The sequence below is a fragment of the Spea bombifrons genome, chromosome 8 (genome assembly GCF_027358695.1).
Source record: "Spea bombifrons isolate aSpeBom1 chromosome 8, aSpeBom1.2.pri, whole genome shotgun sequence".
Lineage (NCBI taxonomy): Eukaryota > Metazoa > Chordata > Amphibia > Anura > Pelobatidae > Spea > Spea bombifrons.
Window position 1 is genome coordinate 9,486,312 of NC_071094.1, and position 25,269 is coordinate 9,511,580.

Consider the following 25,269-nt stretch of genomic DNA (forward strand, 5'->3'; position numbering starts at 1 on the left):
CGGACCTTAGTTTCTGGGAGGCTGCGGCTGACAAGGATTCCGGCAGCACCGGAGGGCGGAGACCGTGCCGTAGAGAACCGTGTAAGCACAAGGGGAATGCGGAAGGGGAATGCGGAAGGGTTCGTTGTGGGGTAACCGGACTTCGGAGAGTCCCTGTGTTTTAGGAGGTGCTTGGATGGCACATATAACGTCAGGATGAGGCATAATGTTATTCTAAGGGGTTCAGGTGAATGTGCATGTAACAGAGGTGGGAAACATGTCGCCTTCTTGTTGTTCTTAAACTTAAAATATCTTGATTAGCCAGGCTCTTGACTAGCTGAGCATCATAGGAGTTGTGATTCTGCAGCACTCCCCGCAGCCCACATGTAGCATGTCCTTTCATAGAGTTAAATGTCTAAAGGCACATTAGATCGTACATTGTGTTTGGAAATATTACCCCCAGAGGCTTTGGGACGTTTATATACCCCATTGTACGGCAATGATCGGCTCTGTATGGCCCATCTTCATATGCTAATCAAGTCATATCAGTGTTTCAGACATGGAGGCTCAGAGAGTCTATTCTGGCCCTTCTGACATGAAATAGGGATTCTGTTTAAAGAAACAGTCTTCTTCATATTATTTTAATAAACTAATTTTTATGTAGCGCCCGCAATCTGAACAGAATGTCCCACAGTGCATACTAAGGGTATGGAGGCCTGGGTCACAAAGCTTACAATCAACAGAATCAGTCATGTCCAGAGAGCACCTGTTTATAGCATATGTCATTTATTTTTATTTTTTATTTATGGTGCCTCAAATGTATTCTGTTCTAGTCTCTAAAAACCTTCTATACATTGAGTAGATCATATTATTATTATTATTCTCTTTTATGTATATAGTGCCAACAATTTCAAGGGGTCTGACAAGACTAGAATTGAGAGTCTAAGTCAAACCGATACATTAGGGGAGAAGACCCTGTTTGTTGTTGTTATAATAATAATAATAATGAGTTGGAAATAATGACTTCCATATGTAAACATAATGAGCTACAGTTGAAATAGTACGGTGTAGTACTTTTTAGTATAAGTAGTTATAAATATATATATTTTAGACTCTAGTCCACTCTATTTTTTATTATGGCTTCTGGAAGTGACATTGTACTTCTCTTTATTTGTCGGTCTGATTATGTTAAATGTATTTTTTTATGTTACATGTATCCAGCAAGGTGGGGTGGACTTGTTAACCGATAGAGAAACTCATGTACCCATTTCTAGGATACAAAGATACTTTTTTGTATATCATAAATTTAAACAAATATATGTGTTTAGACCTATAAGTTTATTCTTTTTTTGTAGCGTGCCAGCAGATATTGTAGCCGTTTCCTCCGGTAGCTTAGAGGAGAGAGGGGAGATGTGATAGGAATGTTGAAATAATTAAAGGGTTTTAACAAAGCACAGGAGGGAAGTTTCTTTCAAAGGAGTAGAAATGTTGGGACAAGAGGTTATAATCTAAGATCAGACGCTTGGGTAAATATAAGGAAGTTTTATTTTGCTGAAAGAGGTAGATGAATGGAACAGCCTCCCTGCAGTAGTGGTAGATGCTAATAGACTGAGAGAATTTAAATGTGAATGGAATAGGCATAAAGCTTCTGAATCTAAGTAAAGACAAAGCACTGATTTAAGATCTAAGTCCTTACATGAGGAAAATGGGCAGACTAGATGGCCGAATGGTTCTTATCTGTTGTCAAATGCTCGGTTTCTATTACGGTATGGCGGAAATTGTGTCTGGTGGATCGGTGGATCGGTTTTTAATGGCAAAATAAAATATACCCGCTAAAAACCCACCCATTTAGGGAAGCAAACAATCTTTCCTCGTGATATCCGCAACCTGAAAGACATCACCGGCCTTCCCGCTCTGGAGATCTTCACGCCACTGACTTCTCCACGCCACTATCTCTCCATATTGAATTCATTATTATTTTTATTATTAATATTATTTACTATTATTATGTTACACTTTATTATACAATAATAGCACTTTATTATTCCATAATATTATAGAAAAATTTAAGAAAGTATTTAATAGAAACAGGAAGGCAGATAAGAGCCATTCATTCTACTCCGCCATATTTTTAGCCACTGTAAAGACTTAATCCTAAATCATTGGTCTCATCTTAGATAGACATTATGTCTGTCCTGTAAATATAATTTAGAGCACACGCTCTTTAGTTACTGGAGATAGAACAGGAGATATTTGTCTCATTTTCCTCCCGTGGCTGCCTCTGCTGAACCCGAGAAGCACTGTACCCCAAACATTATGGATGTCATCTATACAAAGTGATTCTATACTGGTCTTACAACCGTAGAAACCAACAGGCAACTGCTGGCTGGACCATGCCATTGGTTGCTATAGTGATATAATGAGAAGACCACTTTTCAAACTTTGCACCAGAATCGCTATTTATGCATAACCTCTGATTAGTTTTACTGCTACCTGCTTGAAGTCTGTTATTAAAGATATCTTATACTGTTCTTGAGCCCTAAAATATGAAGATGCCGTGAAAACGTTTTTAGACCGGTCCAGTCATCCCAGAAGGTGTATTTAAGGAACTGAGAGCTGTAACAAAATGTTTATACGTTGGCTGCATTTAAAAGACAGACAGACCTTAAAGGGGCCGTTATGCTTATTTTTCTTTTCACAAGTCCGTGAAGCAGAAAGTGCTTGCTTCACTAATGCCTGTCTTTCAGCAGAACAAGGTACGTCTCGCTATGCTTCTGCGTGGGCAGAGGTACACGTGATCCACCGCCCATCTGCTCAGTGCCGAGGACAGGCAACTTGTCCGGCCTCTGGGTGGCTGCAGGACCCTTTGATATGGCTTATCCTGCCATGCTTGTTGTTTACATGAACACAATGTGATGAGAATGTGAAGAATGGAACAGCTCGTGCCCAACAGGCTTAGATATTAGGTTTATGAATGCAGAATTGAGGGTTGGCTAATTGGTTTAATGAATCCTCACCAGCACACTTCTCTGTCATTTCCTCCAATGAGGATTCATGTTACTGGATTCCCTGGTCAAGGGGAACTTGATTATCTCTTTCATTGTGTACATATAAATGTAACAGGAAAAGGTAACCTTGTGGATTTAAAGCTTTTTAAAAATATGTGTGTTATAGCTAACCCGTTTTATTAATATTTTAGTGATACATTTTAGTCTACTTACCTCGAAACTCCGCAATGCTTTTGGCCTCTTTCTCTGCAACATGTTTTGTGAAAAATGTCCAGATCATACGAGTTGAAATTTGTACTTTTAACTATGATGTGATTTTGCTGATGTGCCGTTCCAGGGGAAGCAGACAAGTCTGCCACATACAATGAACACAAAAGCATACCTCAGGAGTTAGTGTCCTTTAATAGGAAAATATGGCTCCTAGAGGCCACCGTAGAAAGTGGCACAAAGTGCTATGCAGAAGTGGCTCAGTTACCTTGACAGTGCATACTGCAGGCGTAGGCCTTTATAATGCATAGATAAGTCAATGTGTTATGTGAATACACCCTAATGTCGTCTTCTGCTTTGTTCTTGCTTCATTCTTGAAGTCACTTAGTGCCAGCAGACTATGATTTTCCTTGCGTTGAGTGACCTTGGCACACTTCAAACTCTGACTAGCGTCTGAAATCAGCTTGTTCACAAACAACCTCTCTGTTATGTGTATTCACCATTTGATTAAAGTTGGGAAAGTGCTTTAACTCAATTTTTCTTGAAGATAGTCGAGTGCGGCTTTGCTGGTAGAGCTGAATGTCACAGCCGATCGACCCAATACTTGACAACGATTGACTAGGCCAGTTGGAAGACCAACTTTTCTGTTCACTAAAAGTCAGGTAGTTTCAAGTTGAATTACCTTATAAGCCGACAGACGACTCAAACAATTTTGAATCGAATAGCACGTAATGTATAGAACTTTAAATAAGCTGTAAAACGCTGCCAAAGACTGTGACGGCAGCAGTTCCCCTTTAGATGTCATCTCCTACCCTAAAAGCCCGAAAGAAACCCGTTCACATGGAAGAATGTGAACTAATAGGCGACATTTTGCGCTGAATTAGCACCAGGCCTCTCCGACGTGACTGGGGCTCAGTCCAAGCTCCGGGAGTTTGTGGCTCAGTGCGTCTCCGAGTCTGATGCGGGACGTGTAGAGTTTCATCGCCGGTTGCCAAAATTGCAGGGTGTTCACAAACAGGCCAGTGTCTATGCAGGGATGTCTGTCAACTCTTCAACATGTTACAGCGTGTATAGAGTTGTTGTGGAAATGCAGCGTATTTTAACCCCTCGTCTATCTGGGTGTGTGCTACATGCGCCTTTTCTATTCTACTTACCAATATATCGTCCACCCTGCTTTCAGACTCTTGTTCAGTACCTGGTTGTTTGGAAGGTGCCTCGGTTTGTGGATTGGTGTCTGTAGGACACGCAGTGCTATTATTTTTCTAATGCGGTGGTCAACTGTAGACCTATTTACTTTATGAAAGATAGAGGGAAAAGCTCACCCATCCAAGAAATACTTGATGGCCAACCACCAGTATGCATGTTCCTGGGAGCAGCACCGTGTGACTTCTTAGTAAACTGGGATTTTACAGGATTGTTGAACGTTTTTAATGTACCTTACTTTAGAAAGAGGGAACCAAGTGAGCTGATGTAACGTAATAATACGTTTATTGGTGAGACCACTGGCAGGAGAGCGTTGCCGTTGATATCATGGACATGTTGTTAGACCTCCCCTGGCGCTGTCATATAGGCCAGCACTGAAAGCAGCTCAGCCCTTCTTAAAGAAGCTTCCTGGATTTTAGATAATTTTACAATAAAGTGACCTAAAAATGTTACTCATCTGTAGACTACCTCTTTAATGAATACACTCCATAGCGTTCTCTCTCATGTCGCACCACAAAAACATTCACTGAACGTGTCGAGAAATGCCTCATACCTTGGAGGGAAGGTGTATCGGCTCCAAGCCATCATCTAGATAAAATGGTTTTTGTTCTGAGATTAATGCGTACTTATTGAAGTGCATGGACATAAATCAGGATGTGATATTGAAAATAATTTTTTTAGTGTTTCTCCTTTTATTTATATTTTTTTGCTATAGCGTAATCACGATCGATTGTCTGTATCAGGGAGGCCCTAATGTCTACATGTCTTAGATGACTTTCACATTTGTCATGAGTTTCATGGGGAATTGTTTTTAGAGGAACAACAAAAAGCTTTCCAAAAAATCAATTGGCCCACTGACGCAATGTGTTCGGTTTTTGCTATAGTCGTAAGAAATTGCAACTTATTTGACCGACTGCTTCAGAGGAAGCAATCCCTGTGATTTTCAGCTGAAACACAGCAAATCTCTGACAAAGACGTCTCTGTTCTGAGCAAAAGCAAGCATTTGTAGTCCTTACAAATTCCCTTACGCGGCAAGTGTTAACCCTGCAACTGCTGATAACTTAAGGGGAAACGGTCTGAAAGGTCTAAAAACAAGTGGTTGAATGAATCGAGAGTTGCCTATTTGCAGCCCTGGTGTAGCATATTAAGCATCCGAAACCAAATAGTCAGGTGCATCTTGCGTGGACTCGGCTCCTGCAAATGGATCGGTGAAGTCAGCTTGCGATTTCTTGATTTAAATATTTTATTATTGAAATATAAAATTGCAGTAAACTGAAGCATTTCAACTCACTGACTTCTCGATGCATTACTGAGAGCCAGTCCTGGTAGTGTTCTTCTTTGGGAAGGTCTGAGTTGACCATGAGTAATGCGTAGTTTAATCACTGATGAAATCTCACAAAATGAAGAATATACCGTATTATACAAGGCTTACCCAGCCTGTCTTGAAGAAGCAGCATCTTATTGGCATTGTCCTCTCATAATGCACTCACTTCCCTGAGTAAACCACCTCAACTTTAGCCATGGCTTGGCCAAGGAGGTCAACCTGCGAGATGCCTGGTGCTGTGTGTTTGGTCGTTGATGAGGTTGCAGCCCAATGGTTTGGTGATTAAATCGCAGAGGGATTCTTGGCCCTGGAACCTAGACTTAGTTGCTGAATATGTTTTTAACATTTAATTCTTTTCAAAATGATTTGTTAATGGCCAATTATTTTTTTTCTAAAGGTCTGGCGGCTCTCCTTGTGTCTCAAGATGGTGAAGCCGGATATCCACACGCTTGCGCACCATCTCAAGCAGGAACGCCTCTACGTGAATTCAGAGAAGCAGCTCCTCCAGAAATTGAACGCTGATGTGTTGAAAACAGCAGAGAAACTCTACCGAACCTCATGGATATCCAAGCAGCAAAGAATAAATTTGGACAGGCTCATCCTAACAAGGTAGTCATAAGGGGGGGGACCAAAATATTCATATGGCTTCTTCCTGTAGCTTGTAATCAATAAAATCATGATAAATCATGACGCACATATTAGTGCTTTTTAATTGTGTGATGTTCTAAGTAGGGATCACTTACTTCACCACTTTTGTAGAATATGTTTCTTTTCTTTTTATTCAAAGTTCCGTCAGCCTTCCTGAATGTGCCAACAAGTGTCATCTTGTTATTTCTGTTTCTGTAACAATCCTGAATTGTTTTGAAACACTTTAAGGTTTTTAACTGATTGATAAAGACTAGAGGTTGAAGGAATTATTTAATACCAGCAATTAATACCCAATCGGTCACACTACATCTAATTCCCAACAGAAAAACTGATTATCAGCCTTCTTTTATCGGCTGTGACATTTATTAGCTCAATATCTTTATTATAGAAACTTTATATATTTAAAGCATCTTTTCTGAAACCCATCAGCTTTCTGCAACATAATTGTAACGCAATTCTGCACGATTGTGACTGGAACAGCAAAATGCTCATAGGTACTTTTACATTAATAAAATTCGTGTCATATAGAGAAATTTTGATGCAAATTATCTTCTGTTTGCGTTTTTATCCTGCCTTTTAATCTTTTTCAGAGATGGGATCAGCAGCTCTGGTTTAGGTCCTTTTGAAATCTTTTATTGTAATATTTGTTGCATTTGTTTTTTGTTTTAGTGCGGAAGCATCTCCGGCCGAGTGCTGCCAGCATGCCAAGGTTCTGGAGGACACGCAGTTTGTGGATGGCTACAAGCAGCTGGGCTTCCAGGAGACCTCATACGGGGAGTTCCTTAATCGTCTGCGGGAAAACCCCCGGCTTATTGCATCTTGTCTTGTAGCAGGAGAGAAAGTCAACCAGGAAAATGCCCAAAGTGTCATCCTTACTGTCTTCACCTCTCTGTATGGGAACTGTATCATGCAGGAGGATGAGAGTTACTTACTGCAGGTTCTCCGTTATCTCATTGAGTTTGAACTGAAGGAGAGTGATAACCCACGAAGGTTGCTCCGCAAAGGGACTTGTGCATTTAGCATCCTCTTTAAACTATTTTCTGAGGGACTCTTTTCTGCAAAGCTCTTTCTCACTGCAACCTTACATGAACCCATCATGCAATTATTAGTAGAGGATGAGGATCACCTAGAAACTGACCCAAGTAAGGTAACTGAGCGCTTTTCTCCAGCTCAGCAGGAGAAGCTGTTTGGGGAGAAGGGTAGTGATCGTTTCAAACGGAAGGTGCAGGAGATGGTGGAATCTAACGAAGCCAAGCTGGTGACACTGGTGAACAAATTCATAGGATACCTAAAGCAGAACACATATTGCTTCCCTCACAGCCTGCGCTGGATTGTTTCCCAAATGTTCAAGACTTTGTCGTGTGTTGAGGGTCTACAGGTTGGCGAGGTGAGGTCCATGTGCACTGACCTTCTACTGGCCTGTTTAATTTGCCCAGCAATTGTCAATCCGGAGCAGTATGGGATTATCTCGGATGCCCCCATAAATGAAGTGGCACGCTTCAATCTCATGCAGGTAGGAAGTCTGTTATGTAGAAAACCTTCTCCCAAAATGTATATCATACCCACCTGTATTCCATCATTCAAAATGCAAACCACCCTGACTGACCCAGTTGTGCTTTGGCACCTCATAGTATGGGTTACCGTCTGGGTTAACTTTGGATACCTTAAGCCACCATTTGATTCAATGTAGCAATGTCCCCCCTCTTTTTAAAACGTGACAGTCTGTCACATGTTAATTGCTCCTTTCTTATTGCTGATCAAATGTTATATGTATCTTAAGACTTATATATATTTTCTTCTACACAATGAAGGTTTTTTGTTGGAAAGTGGGAATTGTTTCATTTGAACAGATAAATGACCCTGTTTCTTTGCGTTAGGTTGGCCGTCTCTTGCAGCAGTTGGCACTGATGGGATTTGAAGAAGTGGATTCCCGAAACAAGAGCAACCTCAGTAAATTTGATAAAGTAAGTCTCCTGGCAATGCTTTATTTTGCTTTGGATCCAGTGAGCTACAATTACTTTAACAAAATGTCATTGTTGGGTATAACCTATACCATCAAAAATAACCCCACTGCATATAGTCCCGTCCCATCAAACTTAATATATTTTTGGTCTTTTGTAGCTTGTCTGTCCACGATGTGTCCTGAGAACATTGGTTCTCCTTTTACCAAATATGTAGTATTTAACCCATTCAGTGTGATGTCATCAAACACATGATACATGAAACTTACTACAATGTGGGGAATTTTTTTTATTTTTTGTTTAAACTAATTGTTTCATAAACCTGTGCCAGTCCTTCTTACATCATAGATATTTTAATTACTCAATTGGTATCTTAACCTATTTGCAACACTGATGACTTGAATGCTGTTGTCGTGATTTTCCCGTTAAATCCGCCATGATGGCATGGAGCGTTTGTGTTTTTAACCACTGTGCGTCACACTCATTTACTAATTAGTCACCAGCGCTCGGTCTCGCTTTCTCCATGTCTTACGGTGATTGTGACATAGGAGCGGTATTGATGAACAAGCACAAAAACTGATCTCTCTTTGTATGCAATGTGTCCGTAACCCTTGAATACAAAGACTTTAAATAGATCAGTGTACTCATCAGTCAGTGTTACACAAAACCATTTAATGTTTGCTTCCTAACATACAGACTCCTTACGTTTTATCTCCTTGCCCAAAAGTTTGTTGGCCAGTAAAGAAATAATTGCTGTCATCTTGTTGAACTCATCACTATTCTTTTCTTAAACAGGACTTGTGTTTATTGGCTTGGTTTATCATTTACTGGCTTTCATGCATTCACTCCATATCTATTCATACTTTGAAGTGGTTCCATGCTGGGTTTCTCCCAGACTACAGTATTGCATAAAACATATTTTTAAAGGGGTATTGGCATCTAAACCTTTTTTTTTTAATTACCAGTACTGTTTTTTTTTTTTTTTTGTTTTTTTTTGGGCCCATGGTGTTTGGGACAGGGAGTGTTCCCTCCTAATAGAGGGATTTACCTTTGTTAGTATGATGTCATGTCATGTCACATTGTTACCCCTCTGAACACCCTCCTATTGGATACTGATAGGAGAGGGGTCTGAAACCGTTCTTCCCTTTATCCTGTGTATTATGTCCAAGGTTGCTTTCTCTGGGTAATTGTATTTACGGTGTGTTTAGAGCTGTGTGTGCCGGAATTCCAAAGGGCAGTTCTTCAGAGCCAGACAAAAATACATTTTGCTGCTACATTTCAGCGCAATTGGCAGAGTTAACACAAACTATAGGATGTCTATAAGATTACATATACTGCAGCATTTACATTTAACACAATTTTGCCCCGTTTTCTACAGAGCTGTGTCGCTGCTTTCCTGGATGTGGTAATTGGGGGTCGTGCTGTTGAAACCCCTCCTATGTCGTCTGTAAACCTTTTAGAAGGATTGAGTCGCACCGTTGTCTATATGACCTACAGCCAACTCTCTAATCTGGTAAGTGCCCCGCGTTGTACAGCTCGGTAGCTTTTCGGTGCTGGATATTATTATTATCCTGTGTCTCTGCTTACAATCCAATGAGCCATTAGCGGTAATGAGATCTATCGTTGCTTTTAGCTGGGTTTCTTGCGCGGCATCGTATCCAGTGACCAGTTACGTGAGGAGGACAAGATGGCGCTGGAAAACCTCTTGGCCACGGTTCCTCAGGCTAAGCCAGGGAAGAGTAGTAACCATGACAACACCCCCTACAGCACTCCACAGCTCTCCCCCGCTACGACGCCCGCCTGTAGGAAGAACAGGCTGCCTATAGGTAAGAAATTCTCTCTTGGCGTTATTTACTTACACATGTAAAGGGGACCTGGATTTGTTCATTGAAAATGGGGCAATGCATTTTGGGAGTGTTGATGTCATCCATGCGGTTTTAGTATGGAGCTCTGCGATTGGTTGCATTATCCATGTTAAACGTATCTGTCAGATGCATATAGCTACACATTGGATGTCTTTATGATGGCTGCCGTGTTATCCTCAGTGATTGATCAATGCATTGTTGTTGTAAAAATGTATCGAATAACAGAATTCATCAAAATCTGTTTATTTGGATTGGCATTCTAGGCTGGTTCTGTCATCAGAATACATTTGGGCAGAACCAACGCAACATAAACATTCATGTACGTTGCGATATTCTCCCAGCCGTCCATATAGCAGATATTTGTATTAAAAGATGGCTGTGTAACTGCTGTGAATCTGTTTCCTCTCGGGTATCGTTGTCACTTCCTGTTTCTGTACTGGTTATAAAGCAATTTCAAGTAACTACGTTAATTCCTGTTAAATAAGCAGCCAATCAGGAAGGAGAATGCTGGGATATCCCTTCTACGCAGGAAAGTCAGGAAATTGTTGCCGATGAATGTTTGTTCTTGGTAAAAGAACCACTTAAAATGTATAAATAACCAAATTCTCACGTCTGCGTAATTTTTTTTTTAAACTAGTAATTTGTATTTAAAGAGCAAAGTGTTCAGCTATCCTAAATCAGAAGATATTTAGTCTGCTTTTCTTTCCTTATTGTGGTATTGGTAAGAATGTTGAATTCGCAGTCTTCTGAAATAAGCGTTTTTAATTTCTTGGGCGGAAATTAATAGAACAAACTGTATCTGTTCTGTACAGGAAAGCGGAAATGGCAGAGGTCATCATTAACACCAGGAAGATTTAGGATGATTACCTTTTTACCTCCCTTCTGCTTCTTTAAATTCTGTACCCAGGGCCTTAGAAAACCTGTATAGATTAATATGAAGTGTTATCTCCGGTTCCCGCCGGCTCGTATCACAAGTATATGGTTGCCCCCTAGCTTTTCAGAAATTCTTCCCCAATATGTAGTATTGCTGTATGAATGATCTGACTCTACTCTCTCTCTGCGCTGGGATAAACCAATCCCCCCAGGGCAGCAGCTGGTGGCCATGACACTTTGGGACACGTCCGCCTCGAATATCACCACCCACATAAACCTCGTGACCCCGTTTGGTGGGTAACTAGACACGCTTCGCTCATGTGTGGTGACCAAGCTTGATAGAAAAGAACGCACTCTAGTTTAAAATGATGATGTCATAAGTCCATCAGAACCTACGCAACATAAATACACACCTTTTGTTGACCTAAAGACTGCCGTTACAGGGAAATAGTTATTTCAAGGTTTTCAAAGTGTTCCTTTATATCTTACCGCCATTATAGTTCAACAAATGATGTCGGCAACTTATTTGAAACCATCATGCCCTCTAACACAAAGAATATTATACTCCGATTACAACGTCATCTAAACTCTCATATACCAAATGTTTGGGTAAAATAACAGTAATATACAAAAATAAAAGCCTGTAGTTTGTATGTCAGGTCTGAGTAAGCGTTGGTTTGCATCGGTCAATATATTTTAGATTGTGCCACTTTTTGTAAAAAATCTGCCCCTTTTTTGGATGTCTGTTTGCATAAAACATACACAGAGCAATTTTTAGCGAGTATACTTACATGCGCTGCATTACCTGCCTTAATCATAATTGGGTGTTTTGAGTTATTTGAGACAATGTTGTTTTTCGGTCTCAGGAGCCCGGTGGCTAGCGCTAGCCTTTGCAGATCCAGTGTCATGCCCACTGCTCACCGCAACTCCTGTGACCGAAAATAACATATTAAGCTCCTTATAATAAATACATAAAATACATCAAGTAATATTTATTTTATCAATACTGCGCAGAAATATCTATCAAGCTTTGGCCACTCGCTATTCACCAACAACTGGCAACTATTCACTACTCAACTAGTCGTGGTTTTAATGAAGACCCATACTTCTCCATCTGCATGTACTCATTTTTGGTTTATTTGTATGTAATTGAAATGGTTATTTGTGTTTTTTGTTATTGTATATAAGTGACACTTTTACAGTGTGTATCATTAATAAAATGAGCTGATCAGATAGATACATCCTCATATATATCCGCTTATAGGAGAATGGGGAGAATCTACTGTCAAATGGGATCTCCGTATTTTTTTTAATTTTTTTTTTTTTACATTACTAGTTTTTGTATAATGTTTTCAGACGGCTAGACAAACACCCTGACTCCTTATCATACTGCCTTGTGGTAATCAATGAAATAGCTCAGCCAAACCAGATGTTCATAACTAATGAAAATGTATAGAGCAACGGACTTCATTAGCCTTGCCTGCTCAATGTAGCGTCTGGCCAGGGAAATCACTTAAACTATTCTATCACTGACAACAATTGCAACCTCCCAGTCCAGGTAAAGGAAGTTTATTGGAGCGATAAATATAAAGTTTTGTCACTGTTAACCTACACTTATGTATACAGCACTGTATATTTTTCACACAAGGATAAGTTTGCTCCGCTTTACTTTGTGGAGATAACCTGTCGTGTTTGTTACCGTCTGTAGGCTCATCACCCTCTCCATCTCATTGTTTTCCACCTTTACGAGCCACTAACTGAGATCTGTTCTTTCCCTAAAAAAAAGTTACTCGCAGCAGGAGTAAAACCAGTCTGATGGAAGCAGAGCATGAAGGATCCCCACAAGAGGTCACCCCGCAAGGACAGCCTGAGGAGGTTCTGGTCATCTCCCTGGGCACAGGTCCACAGTTGACGCCGGGCATGATGTCCGAGAATGAGGTATATCCATCCTACGTCATTCTTAAATGCATAGACACCAATGCTTAGCGTTAAAACCACTACCTATGCAATTCCATATGCATTTTTAATGGTAGGCGGAAAAACTGTAGCTGCAGGGTTTGTAATCTGGTTGGTGCCACCAAGGATCTCCAGGGAAAAGGACTTCCATTTTGGACTTAAGGAACTCTTTCATTAATACATTCTGTAGATTATTGCTTCAGTTACTCATTTAACTGATATTGTTAATAAAACGAGTTAACTAGACACCTGTTAAAATCCTTCTCCATAAAGGTTCTGAATATGCAGTTGGTGGATGGTGGCCAGACGGATGTACCGGTTGATGACACCAAGCTTCATGGGAAGCCGGACAAGACCCTGCGTTTCTCCCTTTGCAGTGATAATCTAGAAGGCATTTCAGAAGGTGACTGTTTGGGTTTAAGAATAGTTCACTGGCAAGAATAAAATGGACTAGTTAGACAGGGTTATTGGGGGGGGGGGAGTGGGGGGCATGTCAGGAGTTAATTTCCTTGTTATAAATATTTGCATGTTTATTGGTAGCTTTAATATGGTGACGGGACCAGGCAACTTAAATGCCTTACTGACAACACAAGAGACATATACGATGGGTAGTAGTGCATACATAAGCTATGGGGTCTGAAGATGCAGTATAATTTGCTTCACACATTTTATTGGTAATTTCATATTCAGAGCCCTTATTCCCTTAAACACGCATTATAAATCATGGTTTCTGTTTGACAAGCTGCTCTGCGTCTCTTCACTGTTGAGATGATTACATGTTTTGTAATTTGGTTGGAAATGCTATTAAAGCAGAAGAGGAAAATCCGTGTTCAACAGGTCCCTCAAACCGCTCCAACTCGGTTTCGTCTCTGGATCTGGAAGGGGAGTCCGTTTCTGAGCTGGGAGCTGGACCATCGGGCAGCAACGGAGTGGAGGCTTTGCAGCTGTTGGAGCACGAACAAGGTGAGGTAGAACTATTGCAGCTCTGCTAATGTTAGAACAAAGCAGAGGGAGAACAATTATATCGCCCTTCCGTTAATTGCTGATCTATTGATGTTAAATGATTAGAAAGTGCTGCCATTGAAATCATTTAAAGGGCGGTGAGGTTGATTTCAATAGCGGCACTTTCCAACCATTTTTCGCATTGAAGCCCCAAGGTTCAGTGCTTCACGTGGCCCACGGCAGCCATCATATCCCCTGGTCTTTGGGGGATATTTTCTACCAAAAGGCCTGCAGAGGGAGGGCTTCATCTTCTTGGTCCTTCCCGGCAACGTACTCATATGGTGAAATCAAAACCCCCTTGGGGCATCAGACAGTAAACTTTCCCTTTTAACGTTCTTGATCTTGGCATATTTTTTCATAATCTGCACTTTTGGAGTCATGGTCTTTTGTGATTAAAATAAATAACGTTATGAAAGAAATCAAATGTCTAATAAAATATTGTAACTTTTTTAATCTTAGATAATGACGGCTACATAAAACTAGGTATTCATCTCTGCAAAGCCTCACTTATTGCTTGTAATTTTTCTTTTTTACAGCTTGTACTGTTATACCAGAGTAGAACTGAAAGATTATTTCTTAATCCTCTAGCTACCACGCAAGACAACCTCGATGACAAGCTGCGCAAGTTTGAAATCCGTGACATGATGGGGTTGACCGAAGACCGGGATATCTCCGAGACCGTTAGCGAGACGTGGAGCACAGATGTACTTGGCAGTGACTTTGACCCAAACATTGATGAAGACAGACTGCAGGAAATTGCAGGTGACAGATGGATTGTTGATGAAGTGTATGAATAATAAGATGACCAAAGCATACTATTGGGACTATGAAAGGTCAACACCGGTCATGGTCATGTAGGCATGTCTTTATATATGTTTGTTTTATTTCAGCTGCTTCAGTCTTGCCCCAAGTGGCTACAAAACACCGTAAATTTTGTCGGATGATGCTTACAAAAAAGTTTTCTTTTTTAACCCCTTAAGGACAGTACGGGCTTTGTCCTTAAGGGGTTAATCTATACACACATGAAAACCATGTTCTGACTCTTTATGGTTGAATACCTGTCACTGTTTATTTGGGGAATATTCTGATGGACACCCACCAGCATAAAGTGATAGATGGCTGATCTTCCTTCAACGCAGCACAGTTGTCGAGCAGGTTGATAGCACTAAATGACTGTACAAAGTGAAGGATAGGGCCTTTTTTATTGTTTAGTAAGCAGACAGGTGCTGACATTTTCATCTGGAGTAGTCTATTTGTTCCATATGTTTCAAACAGGATAGCTGAATGATTTGATTATGGTTGCAAGTAGTAGGAATTAAGCTTTCACTGTTTTATTCTGCAGACGGGACGGCCACTTGCGGTGATTCTTTTAGGATCGTAGGTGTTTGTGTGAGTTGTGGTATGCTATGTATAGAACGTTGTAATGTTGTTAGAACGACATTTGGTATTGTAACAGAAGAGATGAAGCAGAGACCAGTGGGAAATCGTAAGATGAGCATTGAAGGTAAACGGTTATCTCTTTTGTCTGCTGCCTCCTGGTGTTTGAAATGAAGCCTGCAGCTGGTAAATTTAGCTGGTGCGGTGTGAGAACGATGTGTTCGTGTAGTGATATTGCTAATGGCTGGAGAACACGGAGAATGAAGAGCTCCATAGTGAAAGTGATCATGTGGAAATGTGCATATGTTAAGTGAGTTCTGACTGTGTCAGAGGTGTTAAAAGGTAATACAAATGACATGTTGGAATAACCCCTGTAGCTTTTAACTGTAATCCACCCGGTTTTCCACTGTTGTCTTTAGGTGCGGCAGCAGAGAATATGTTGGGTAGCCTGCTTTGCCTCCCTGGGTCTGGTTCTTTGCTGCTTGACCCCTGCACAGGGTCCACCATCTCCGAGACCACCAGCGAGGCATGGAGCGTGGAGGTTCTCCCTAGCGATTCGGGTGAGTCACGCTCCTAAACTAAAACGGAGAGACAGATTAGACCCAAATGGTGCTTTCCCAAACCCTCACAGCCCTGCATGCCCTCTCGGGATAGGTATAGTCACGTCTCTTCATGACACACAGGTGCTCTCTGTTTAGAAGCACCGGATTTGAAACAGGAAGAGCGGCTACAGGAGTTGGAGAGCTGTTCTGGGTTGGGGAGCACATCTGATGACACAGAGGTGAGAGAGGTCAGCTCCAGGCCTAGCACCCCAGGGCTCAGCGTTGTGTCAGGTGAGATGGTCACGTGCCGGATATTCTCACTTTTCTTGTTTCACTCTGACTTCTGTTTTCTTTTGCACTTGGGGTCTGCTTTCCTTGCATTAACCGCTATATAATTCTAATAAGACATCTGGTTTAGAAGCCGTAATCACTATTCATGCTTCTTTAGGCATTAGTGCAACTTCAGAAGACATTCCTAATAAGATCGAGGACCTGCGTTCTGAGTGCAGCTCAGATTTTGGGGGAAAAGATTCAGTAACGAGCCCTGAGGGAGAAGACTCTGTCCACGGTGAGTGCTAACTCTTGTCACCTTTATTAGAAGGTTTGTTGGTGATATTAGAGAATACGTTGTGCTTGTCATCCTAACAGATTTAATAAACGTTTGTGTAATTTGCAAGTAAGTTGTGTACAGGAAGATCGATCTCTATATATAGTCCTAGAGCTTGCTTAATGATCTCCAGTACTCTGTCCTCACCAGAAGGGAAGGATAGGGGTTTGAACAGTGAATTATTTTTTAGAGGTTGCAGCATATTTGAAAACTTATACCTTACTTCTAGGAGCTCATCATATCACATCCCCTCCTACCCAGACAGAGTCTTTGTTGGCCATGTTTGACCCCCTGGCTCCGGCACCCGGAGAAGGTAAAGTTATATTATTAAACCTGGAATTGTGACATTGATTTCTGTGTGTAAATGATAAGCTGACGGTTCTCAAAACCCCCTTTTTAAAAATAAATAAATAAAAAAAATATGGATTTCAGATTGTTTTGTAGGCACAAGTCTTTTAGAAAGTGCTCTTAATATTTTTATTTGCCAAAACTTTTCAGTTTTTTATTTTTTTTTATTTTTTATAATCTTCCAGTCGTTCGTCCCAAGTTGCATTATGCTAGACCTTCTCATCCACCCCCTGACCCTCCAATCATGGAAGGTGCCGCAGGTGGAAACGAAGCCCGGTTGCCCACATTCGCCTCTCATATCTTCGTTGCTACTGACTCGGAAGCCTACAGACAAAGGCATTCGTGCCCGGAGAGGCTAGTGCGCAGCCGTAGTTCTGATATTGCAGCCTCCATGAGGAGACCCATGAGCGACCCTGGCTGGGTCCGGCGAGGTGCGAACGAAGAGAGAGAATTGCCTCCGTGTCACCCTGTCTTAGGATCATCTGCGGTGATTAATGCTTCACAGTCTTCATCCTCCTCGCCAAGCAAAGACTCCTCCAGGGGAGAGGTGTGTGTTTAGTGTTCATCTAATTAATACCAGACTAATATTGTTTAAAAAAAAAATGCCATAATGGTGTCCGTACTAATCTGCTTGTTATGCATATTTCATTGTATAACAGCAATAGAACTGCCGTCGATTTTCCCTTTGCAGCCGAGCTTAGCAGACGGCCACCAACCTTGTTTTCATACTTTAAGAACATGTATTTAGCACATAAATCACTATAGTATTAAAGGAGAACCATATTTTCTGTGTTGGCTGCATATTTTTAGTGAATAGGTTACCTATCAATGTGTGATGATTAGTATTGACTAGTAACTTAAAACAGAAGAGCATGGAACCTTACGGTAGATACATTTATGTCTGGATGTTAATTCCTCGCGTGAATATCCTGCAGTAAATCCATTGTACTTTACGCTCTGACGTGAGACGTTTTGTGCCCCCCTAATAAGTTTAACGTCTTTGAAATAGTTACATGGGATTAACCCCGTCTTTACTAGCAGCGATCTCATGGATTTGCGGTCGGTGACCACCTTTATTTTTGGAATCCTATTTTGTGTGTTCTTTCAGCCAGACGAAAGGAAAGACAGTGATGATGAGCGATCAGACCGCAACAGACCGTGGTGGAAGAAACGGTTTGCGTCCGCAATGCCAAAAGGTAAACGCCGTTGCAACAACTCTCTAGATTTGTCTTTGAATATTATCTAAATAGGGACAGTAACACCGTAAACGAGCTGCTTGAGCATTTCAAGTGTTTAAACTCTTCTTATAAAAACAAATATTTGTGTGGTTTTCTCAGTAATATTGCAGAACACTGACGACCTCTTCCATTATTATTATTATTATTATTATTATTATTTATTGTTTTATATAGCGCCATCAAATTCCATAGCGCTGATTCCATCCACTTCATTAACTTGAAAAATATATCTTTAAATATACAATATATGCGTTTTTTTTGTTTTTTTTTTCAGCTCCAATTCCATTTAGAAAGAAGGAGAAACAGGACAAAGAGAAGGAGGACCTGGGGATCGATAGATTTTCCATTTCAGGTGCATAGAGTGAATGGGAATCGTGAACTATTTCAGTATCTCCAAACAATCATTCTTGCACACAATCCCACCTTTGTCTTTAGCAATCTAATCCTTTACTTTTTACCTACATACATTTATTTTAAAAGTGCTGAATATTTAACATAGTAAGACTACAATAGTTCTCAAACTTTTTTTTACTCTACAATAACATTGCTACAATTATTACAAATAGTCATTTTCTTGTGCTTGTAGATGATGCATCGTCAAGACTTGGTTCCCATGCTCAGGCAGCCGAGGACATTCTGGATAAGTACAGGAATGCCATGAAGAGAACAAGCCCCAACGATGGAGCCGCTGTGTCCTATGAGGGAGGAGGTAGAGATAGAAGAACAATTTTTATTCTTTTACTATATATCACTTCTCTAATATGCCTTGCAAAAAAATTAGATCTCTAGCTGCAGAGGAAAGCTTGTTTTTTTTAATGTGAGATTAGAAGCCTTGTACTTGGTGCTCATAATGTAAAAAGACATGTGTGTCTTGCACTTTTGTGTTACGTTTTTTCCTAGCAAATAGTCGCAATTGTTTTACAGTTCAGAGGAATAATGTAAGCACCACTGACTTAAACTAATGGCTACTGTGTCTAGCGAGGTGAAAACATGCCAAGGAGGCATAATGTGTCTGTGATAGCCAATGAAGAGTTCAATGCTCTGTGATTGTGACTTGCTATTAATCTCTTACCTGTATTTTGCAGATGTGGTTGATGGTGAAAGCCTCCATGATTCTCCGCGGGATGATGCGCTACAGAACATGACATCAGATGACCTCCCGGATTCTGCTAGCCAAGCTGCTCATCGTCAGGAATCTGCCTTCTCCTATAGGTAAGATATATTTTAAGTTATTGTATAATTATTAGGATCTTCACGTCATGTCGGCTGTAAAATATATCCCCAAATAATGACCACAGATCATATTAACAATATTTACTTTAGTCATAGATCAAAACCATGTTGTTTGACCATTTGATGTTTATTTACTATAGATAAGTTGCTAGGAGAATTCATTTTAATTTAATTTAACAGAGTTCTCTTTACATTAAGCTTCTGCACCAAGAATAGCTTGGCTGGCCCTATATTTAAACGAAGTCCGCTTGCTATGCATATATAATATATATATATATATATATATATATATATATATATATATATATATATATATATATATATATATATATATATATATATATATATATGCAATATACAGGGTCAGTTCAACCAATGTGAAAGAGAAATTTGCTAGAGTTGACGCTTTATAAGGATTTAAATCACACTTACCGGATAAAATGTGTATAAAAGCTGAATAAAAAACACCAGGAACTCCCGAGACATTTCAATCCACAGCATCTGCAAGCCACAAAGCACAGGACTGTGGGTCAGTCGGTAGACCATACGTCAACCCTGATGAATTGATGAGCACAAAACACAGCACATTTTGCCAAAGGCTTCTTCAGGACTCATTCAGAATGGTCTCTGGTATATCTGCATCACTCCTGAAGAAGCCTTTGGCTAAACATGTCATATGTTTTTGATTGCTGAGTGGTCCCTTTACATGCATGGTGTATTCATCACCAGTCATCTATTGACGAGCCCAGCTTGGGTCCCGGGAGTGTCTCATTTCAGAGCACTTTCCTGCCACTGACTGGTTGCTTTAAACAGCTAATCGGGGCATGAAACTATTTATTAAGTACTTTAATAAGCATTCTTCCATGGTGAGGTTGTATGGGACTATCCATTTTAAAATGCTCTGTTTCCTCGCTGCCTGGAAAGTTTTGACTGCTCTCTGAAAGACTTAAGCTGCCAGACAAACGTTTCAGAAATCACAAGCTGCAAAAGCGGACTTTATGTGAAGCCAAACAGTGACCTTCTCATAGTTTGTAAAATATAGGGCCCAACAACGATCGTTTAGGGACCAAGATCTCCAGCCTTCGGTTGTTTGGTTAAGCCATGCACAAAAAGATGGCATAAAAGTGAATAGAGTTGTCTAGAGAGATCTGAACATATAACACTCCACATATGTACAGTTACTAGATGCCATATTTAGAAAGCTTAATCTGTCTTTAATTAAGTCTTGCCTTAATGTTCAGGTATCTGATGAACCCTCCAGTGTTAGCTGCTGGTTTGTTCTCTGAATATGTTTTTCAGTCAATCAGCTGAAGAAAGTGTTACCGTATTATCTAGATTTCATTGCACACAAAGTATAAACATATGTTTGCCTTGTGTTGTATTTCTTATCTCCATAAAATGTATCCTGTTACAGAGATGCAAAGAAGAAGCTGCGCATGGCTCTGTGCTCTGCAGATTCTGTGGCTTTCCCAGTGCTTTCCCACTCCACTCGAAATGGCCTACCAGACCATAATGACCCTGATGGTACGTAACTTTTTTTTTTTCTGGTCCTGGGTTGGCTCATTTAGCTGAAAAGATAGTTTGCTCTGTTGAAGACCTGATACGATGAGTGCATGACTTCACTTATTTTATTTTTGCGTGCAGACAATGAAATTGTGTGCTTCCTAAAAGTCCAACTGGCAGAGGCTATAAACCTTCAAGACAAGAACCTGATGGCTCAGTTACAGGAGACCATGCGCTGCGTGAGCCGCTTTGACAGCCGCACCTGCAGCAAGATCTTGGCATCGATTGCAGAAGATTACAGGTTTTAAGATTATTATTATTATTGTTTTATATAGCGCCATCAAATTCTGTAGCGCTGTACATGGGACAGTATTGGGAATTTTGGGAACTTTGAACAATGGGAATTGGATTGCCATGTGATACGGAGCAGGGGTTACTTTGGGAAAAGCCTTTTCTTCCTCAAATAAGTTACTGTAAAGGCAACTTCATTTTAGACAGCTTCATGTATTGTAGGAATGCCGTTACATCTCATAGATGGTGCTCTGGGCCCATCTGGTGGACTCATCTCATTATTGCAGTTTCCATTAACAGGCTACACACTTATTCTGTTAGTACTGCTTTCTATTGGCTCCAGAGGCTGAGTAAAGGGCCGGTTTCTGTTTAATGACACTGGTCCTTTCATTCTATGTCACACATATATTAGGTGTTTACCTTAAAGGGACAGTTTTTTTTTTTGTTTGTTAGACCTCTCCTTATTTAGAAAAAAAAGTCCTACCTCCTCCATTAGCCTCATCTAATAATTCTGAAGTAAGAATTTGTCAGTGGCTTATGACCCTCTGTTGACTATTCTAGGAAGAGAGCTTCATACATTGCGTACTTGACAAGATCCCGTCAAGGGCTGCAGGGCACCCAGGCCCACCTCGAACGTATGTTGCAGAGAGTTCTACGAGACAAGGAGGTCTCCACAAGATATTTCACAACTGTCTGTGTCCGGCTTCTGCTGGAGAGTAAGGAAAAAGAAATCCAGGATTTCATTCAAGGTGAATTCAGTAGGAGATTTATTTTCCCTAATTCTTATAAAAATGGGAATGATGAGTTAATTAGACACTGTTTAATGGATGTATTTACAGCTACCATGGGTTGGGTTATATAGACAGTTGGTACAGCAAATACAATCTTTTGGTTTTCTTTTTTGGGATTTTTTATATACCGACTCTGTACTGCCCTTAAGAAGTCCTGGGTATAGTAGTGAGCTATAACTTGTGATCAAATACAATCTATGCCTTCAAAAAAGGTCTGCAGACGTAGAGAAATAGTTAGGGACTAGTTATGGCCGTGCAGAATCCTCCAATATACATTTTCTTTACCCCCACCCACCCCGGATATTTGCAGTGCATGAGATATGTTTGGTCAAACACCTCCAGTTAGACCCATGTGGGCATTTGAGGCATTGAGTGCTTTCTTGGCACTGATTGATTGTTACAAAGGCTGTCATGGCTCCATAAAGAATGTAAGGTTGAAACGTTGCCCGTGTTGCTGAATTAAATATACCTTACTGAACTACTGGAGCGCTGAGCGACTTTTTGTCTCAAAAAAAAAAAATTATTTTTGTCCAGATTTCCAAAAGTTGACAGCGGCTGATGATAAGACGGCGCAGGTGGAAGAGTTTCTGCAGTCGCTATATGGAGCAATGGCGCAAGATGTGATTTGGCAAAATGCCAGCGAAGAACAACTACAAGATGCTCAAATAGCCATTGAACGCAGTGTCATGAACCGCATATTCAAGCTGGCCTTTTACCCCAATCAGGATGCAGATATATTGCGTGACCAGTAAGTTAAATGGGCACCCGGTTTATATCAGTGATTTCCCACCCCCCTTCACGTAATTAAAGGCTTAGCATGGGGGTGATATATAACACAGGAGAACAGCCATGGGAAAAAGGACATATTCTTTTAAAGGGGAGAGGTATTAAATGTCTTATATGAGTAAAATGATGAATGGTGGTGTCAGTATGTAGGTCGGAAAGAACCGAGAAGGAAAAAAGAGAAGAACCAGGACGTGAAATCAGTATAGAACGATTATATAGAATAGACATAGATAGTATTTATATAGCTTTCCCATTTGTATTCTATGTTTTGTTTCTTGTTATATACCTATGTACTGTCCTCATTTTTAGGGTGCTGCATGAACATATCCAAAGATTGTCTAAAGTTGTGACGGCCAACCACAGAGCCTTGCAGATTCCAGAGGTAAAAAAAAAAACCTGACCAAGTGAATCTTGTCCAAGTAATGACCCAAAGTGTGTTTAAATGCCTTAAATCCAGTTTAAGGGGATCATGAGATTGAGACCATCGAGACCAGAAAGTTTACCTTCCTTGTCCAGAGTGGTTCTTCGGGTTACCATTATGGTTGACTTGCCTTATTGTTTAAAAAAATGAAGTCTCTCCAGCCTCTCTGTGACCTGACTGATAAGCTGATTTATAGAAAGCAAGCCTAGTAAATCAACTCGGTTTCCTAAACAGTAACATTTCCACAATGCACAGTCTGGATATTATCCCCACATAAACCCTAGATTTTATAACACACAGATTTACTGTCCTTTTTAATGCCACGAGACCTGTTTCTTGAAGATTTTCTACCAGGGTTGACTTCTTAAGAAATAAACCATTGCTTCTTGCAACACTAAACTATTTATTTGTTCTCCTAAACTGATAGCAGCATAGGGTCTGTCATTTCCATTTTCAGGGATCACTGAAAGGGACGCACAAATGTCTCATACAAACAAATGCATATTACAATACTTTATAATGCTTTCCGTACTCATCAATAAACACACTTATCTTTAGGGGTAGCCACAGAGCACCCTTACTCAGCCAACCTATTTTTCGTATGGCTTTTCTTAAAGCAGAAAATTCTCCCATTTATAAAATAGGTCTCAGACATTTGGAAAGCTCCAGATTGAACCCTACAACCACCTGACAAGTCCTTAATGGTCTTTTAACTTCATGACCCCTTAACTGAGTGTAGCTGACTGTCTGCTGTAGCGGTGACCACCATCTTAATATGTACTAGAAGTCTTAAACTCCCCTGTGTAGTCATTTCAGTTTCTCTACGCTAGGTATATTTAAGGGAAGCTCCGTGGCCATCTGCTCAGGCTGAAATCCGCACCATCAGTGCTTACAAGACCCCCCGGGACAAGGTGCAGTGCATTCTGCGAATGTGCTCCACAATCATGAACCTTCTGAGTCTCGCCAATGAATACTCTGTTCCCGGAGCGGATGATTTTGTGCCTGTGCTGGTGTTTGTCCTTATTAAGGTAAAAAGACCCACAAATCTCTTACTTTTTATAGAATAAGCTTTTCGGATTAGGGTTAATGGAGCACAATAAATCTAATTTGGTGTTAAGTTCCTGCTTAATTATTTATTCAATACAAATAGACTTATGTTTAACTTTACAGGCCAACCCGTCATGCCTCCTATCAACTGTGCAATACATCAACAACTTTTATGCTAACAGGCTAAGCGGAGAAGAGTCCTACTGGTGGATGCAGTTCACTGCTGCTGTCGAGTTTATAAAAACCATTGATGACCGAAAGTGAAGCTCATCAGCCACATCTTGAACCCGATTAGCAATGGTCTGTTTCATGCACTTCTCAGTGTCTGTCTCAAAGACCCTCTCTTGTAATATAACTGTACAGAAATAGCGAGGGTGGTTTAACTTTTTGGCTGATGGGGTGGGGGGGTCCTTCTGTGTATTAACAGCGATACATTTTAGGCTTCATTAGCTTGAAAAGGGTTAAACTTCTCCGTTAATTTTGCTGTTGTTTGAAAATCTTTATTTCCTTTTTTTTTTTTTTTTTTTTTCTTTTCCTCTAGTACCGAACCAACCTAAAACTTTAATTCCCTTTCTATTCTACAATGCTGCATCATTTTAAATGAAACCTTTACTAAATGGGAAAACTACATTTATTTTGCAGGTGTGGAATTTGTGTTTTTTTGGGGGGGTTTGTGTGGAATATTCAATGCATTAACAGGGACCACATTTTTTTGACAAAAGATTCACATAGTTACATTTTAATGAAAATAAATTAGTTGACTAGGTTGTAGGGATTCGTTACAATATCCTACAGGGACACTAACCTCTTAGTAAAGTAAAACTTCCTTACGTTACACATCTCCTTTTGAGGAAAAGTGCTAGAAAAAAAAAATAAATAAAAAGAAACCCATTCTCTAACACACCCCTACCTAGGACATGTGAATACCTATGCACTTGCATCATGATGTTCTTTTGGAATAGTAGACAACCAAATTTTATGTTCTCCCCTTGTTGATCGTTCCAAATAACGAAATATTATATTTAACCATTTCTACCTAATGGAAGGACCCAGACTTTG

General features: G+C 40.3%; 1 protein-coding gene across 6 annotated transcripts; it reads left to right on the forward strand.

Annotated features, from left to right (window-relative positions):
• Window positions 1-25,269, forward strand: GAPVD1 (GTPase activating protein and VPS9 domains 1). Of its 6 annotated transcripts, XM_053474251.1 has the most exons (27): window positions 1-81; window positions 6,119-6,330; window positions 7,039-7,882; window positions 8,247-8,333; window positions 9,709-9,843; window positions 9,964-10,156; window positions 11,281-11,361; window positions 12,855-13,006; window positions 13,298-13,427; window positions 13,838-13,987; window positions 14,615-14,788; window positions 15,823-15,963; window positions 16,102-16,236; window positions 16,394-16,513; window positions 16,782-16,865; window positions 17,086-17,447; window positions 18,009-18,096; window positions 18,413-18,490; window positions 18,725-18,847; window positions 19,224-19,350; window positions 20,786-20,895; window positions 21,016-21,175; window positions 21,727-21,914; window positions 22,491-22,704; window positions 23,052-23,124; window positions 23,994-24,191; window positions 24,334-25,269. In XM_053474251.1, the coding sequence occupies exons 2-27, from the start codon at window positions 6,146-6,148 to the stop codon at window positions 24,472-24,474; spliced, it is 4,473 nt and encodes a 1,490-aa protein (XP_053330226.1). In that variant the 5' UTR covers window positions 1-81; window positions 6,119-6,145; the 3' UTR covers window positions 24,475-25,269. The 6 variants fall into 6 exon arrangements, with proteins under 6 accessions (XP_053330226.1, XP_053330225.1, XP_053330222.1 ...); XM_053474250.1 differs by lacking the exon at window positions 11,281-11,361 and having other exon boundaries at window positions 13,835-13,987; XM_053474247.1 differs by lacking the exon at window positions 11,281-11,361 and having other exon boundaries at window positions 22-81; window positions 13,835-13,987; window positions 16,105-16,236.

Excerpts from the sequence above, each read along its gene's own strand:
- GAPVD1 (XM_053474251.1), top strand. The coding sequence starts at position 6,146 with ATGGTGAAGCCGGATATCCACACGCTTGCGCACCATCTCAAGCAGGAA. Across the intron at positions 18,848-19,223 it reads TGTGTCCTATGAGGGAGGAG|ATGTGGTTGATGGTGAAAGC; the intron begins GTAGAGATAGAA and ends TGTATTTTGCAG. Across the intron at positions 21,176-21,726 it reads TCGATTGCAGAAGATTACAG|GAAGAGAGCTTCATACATTG; the intron begins GTTTTAAGATTA and ends TGACTATTCTAG.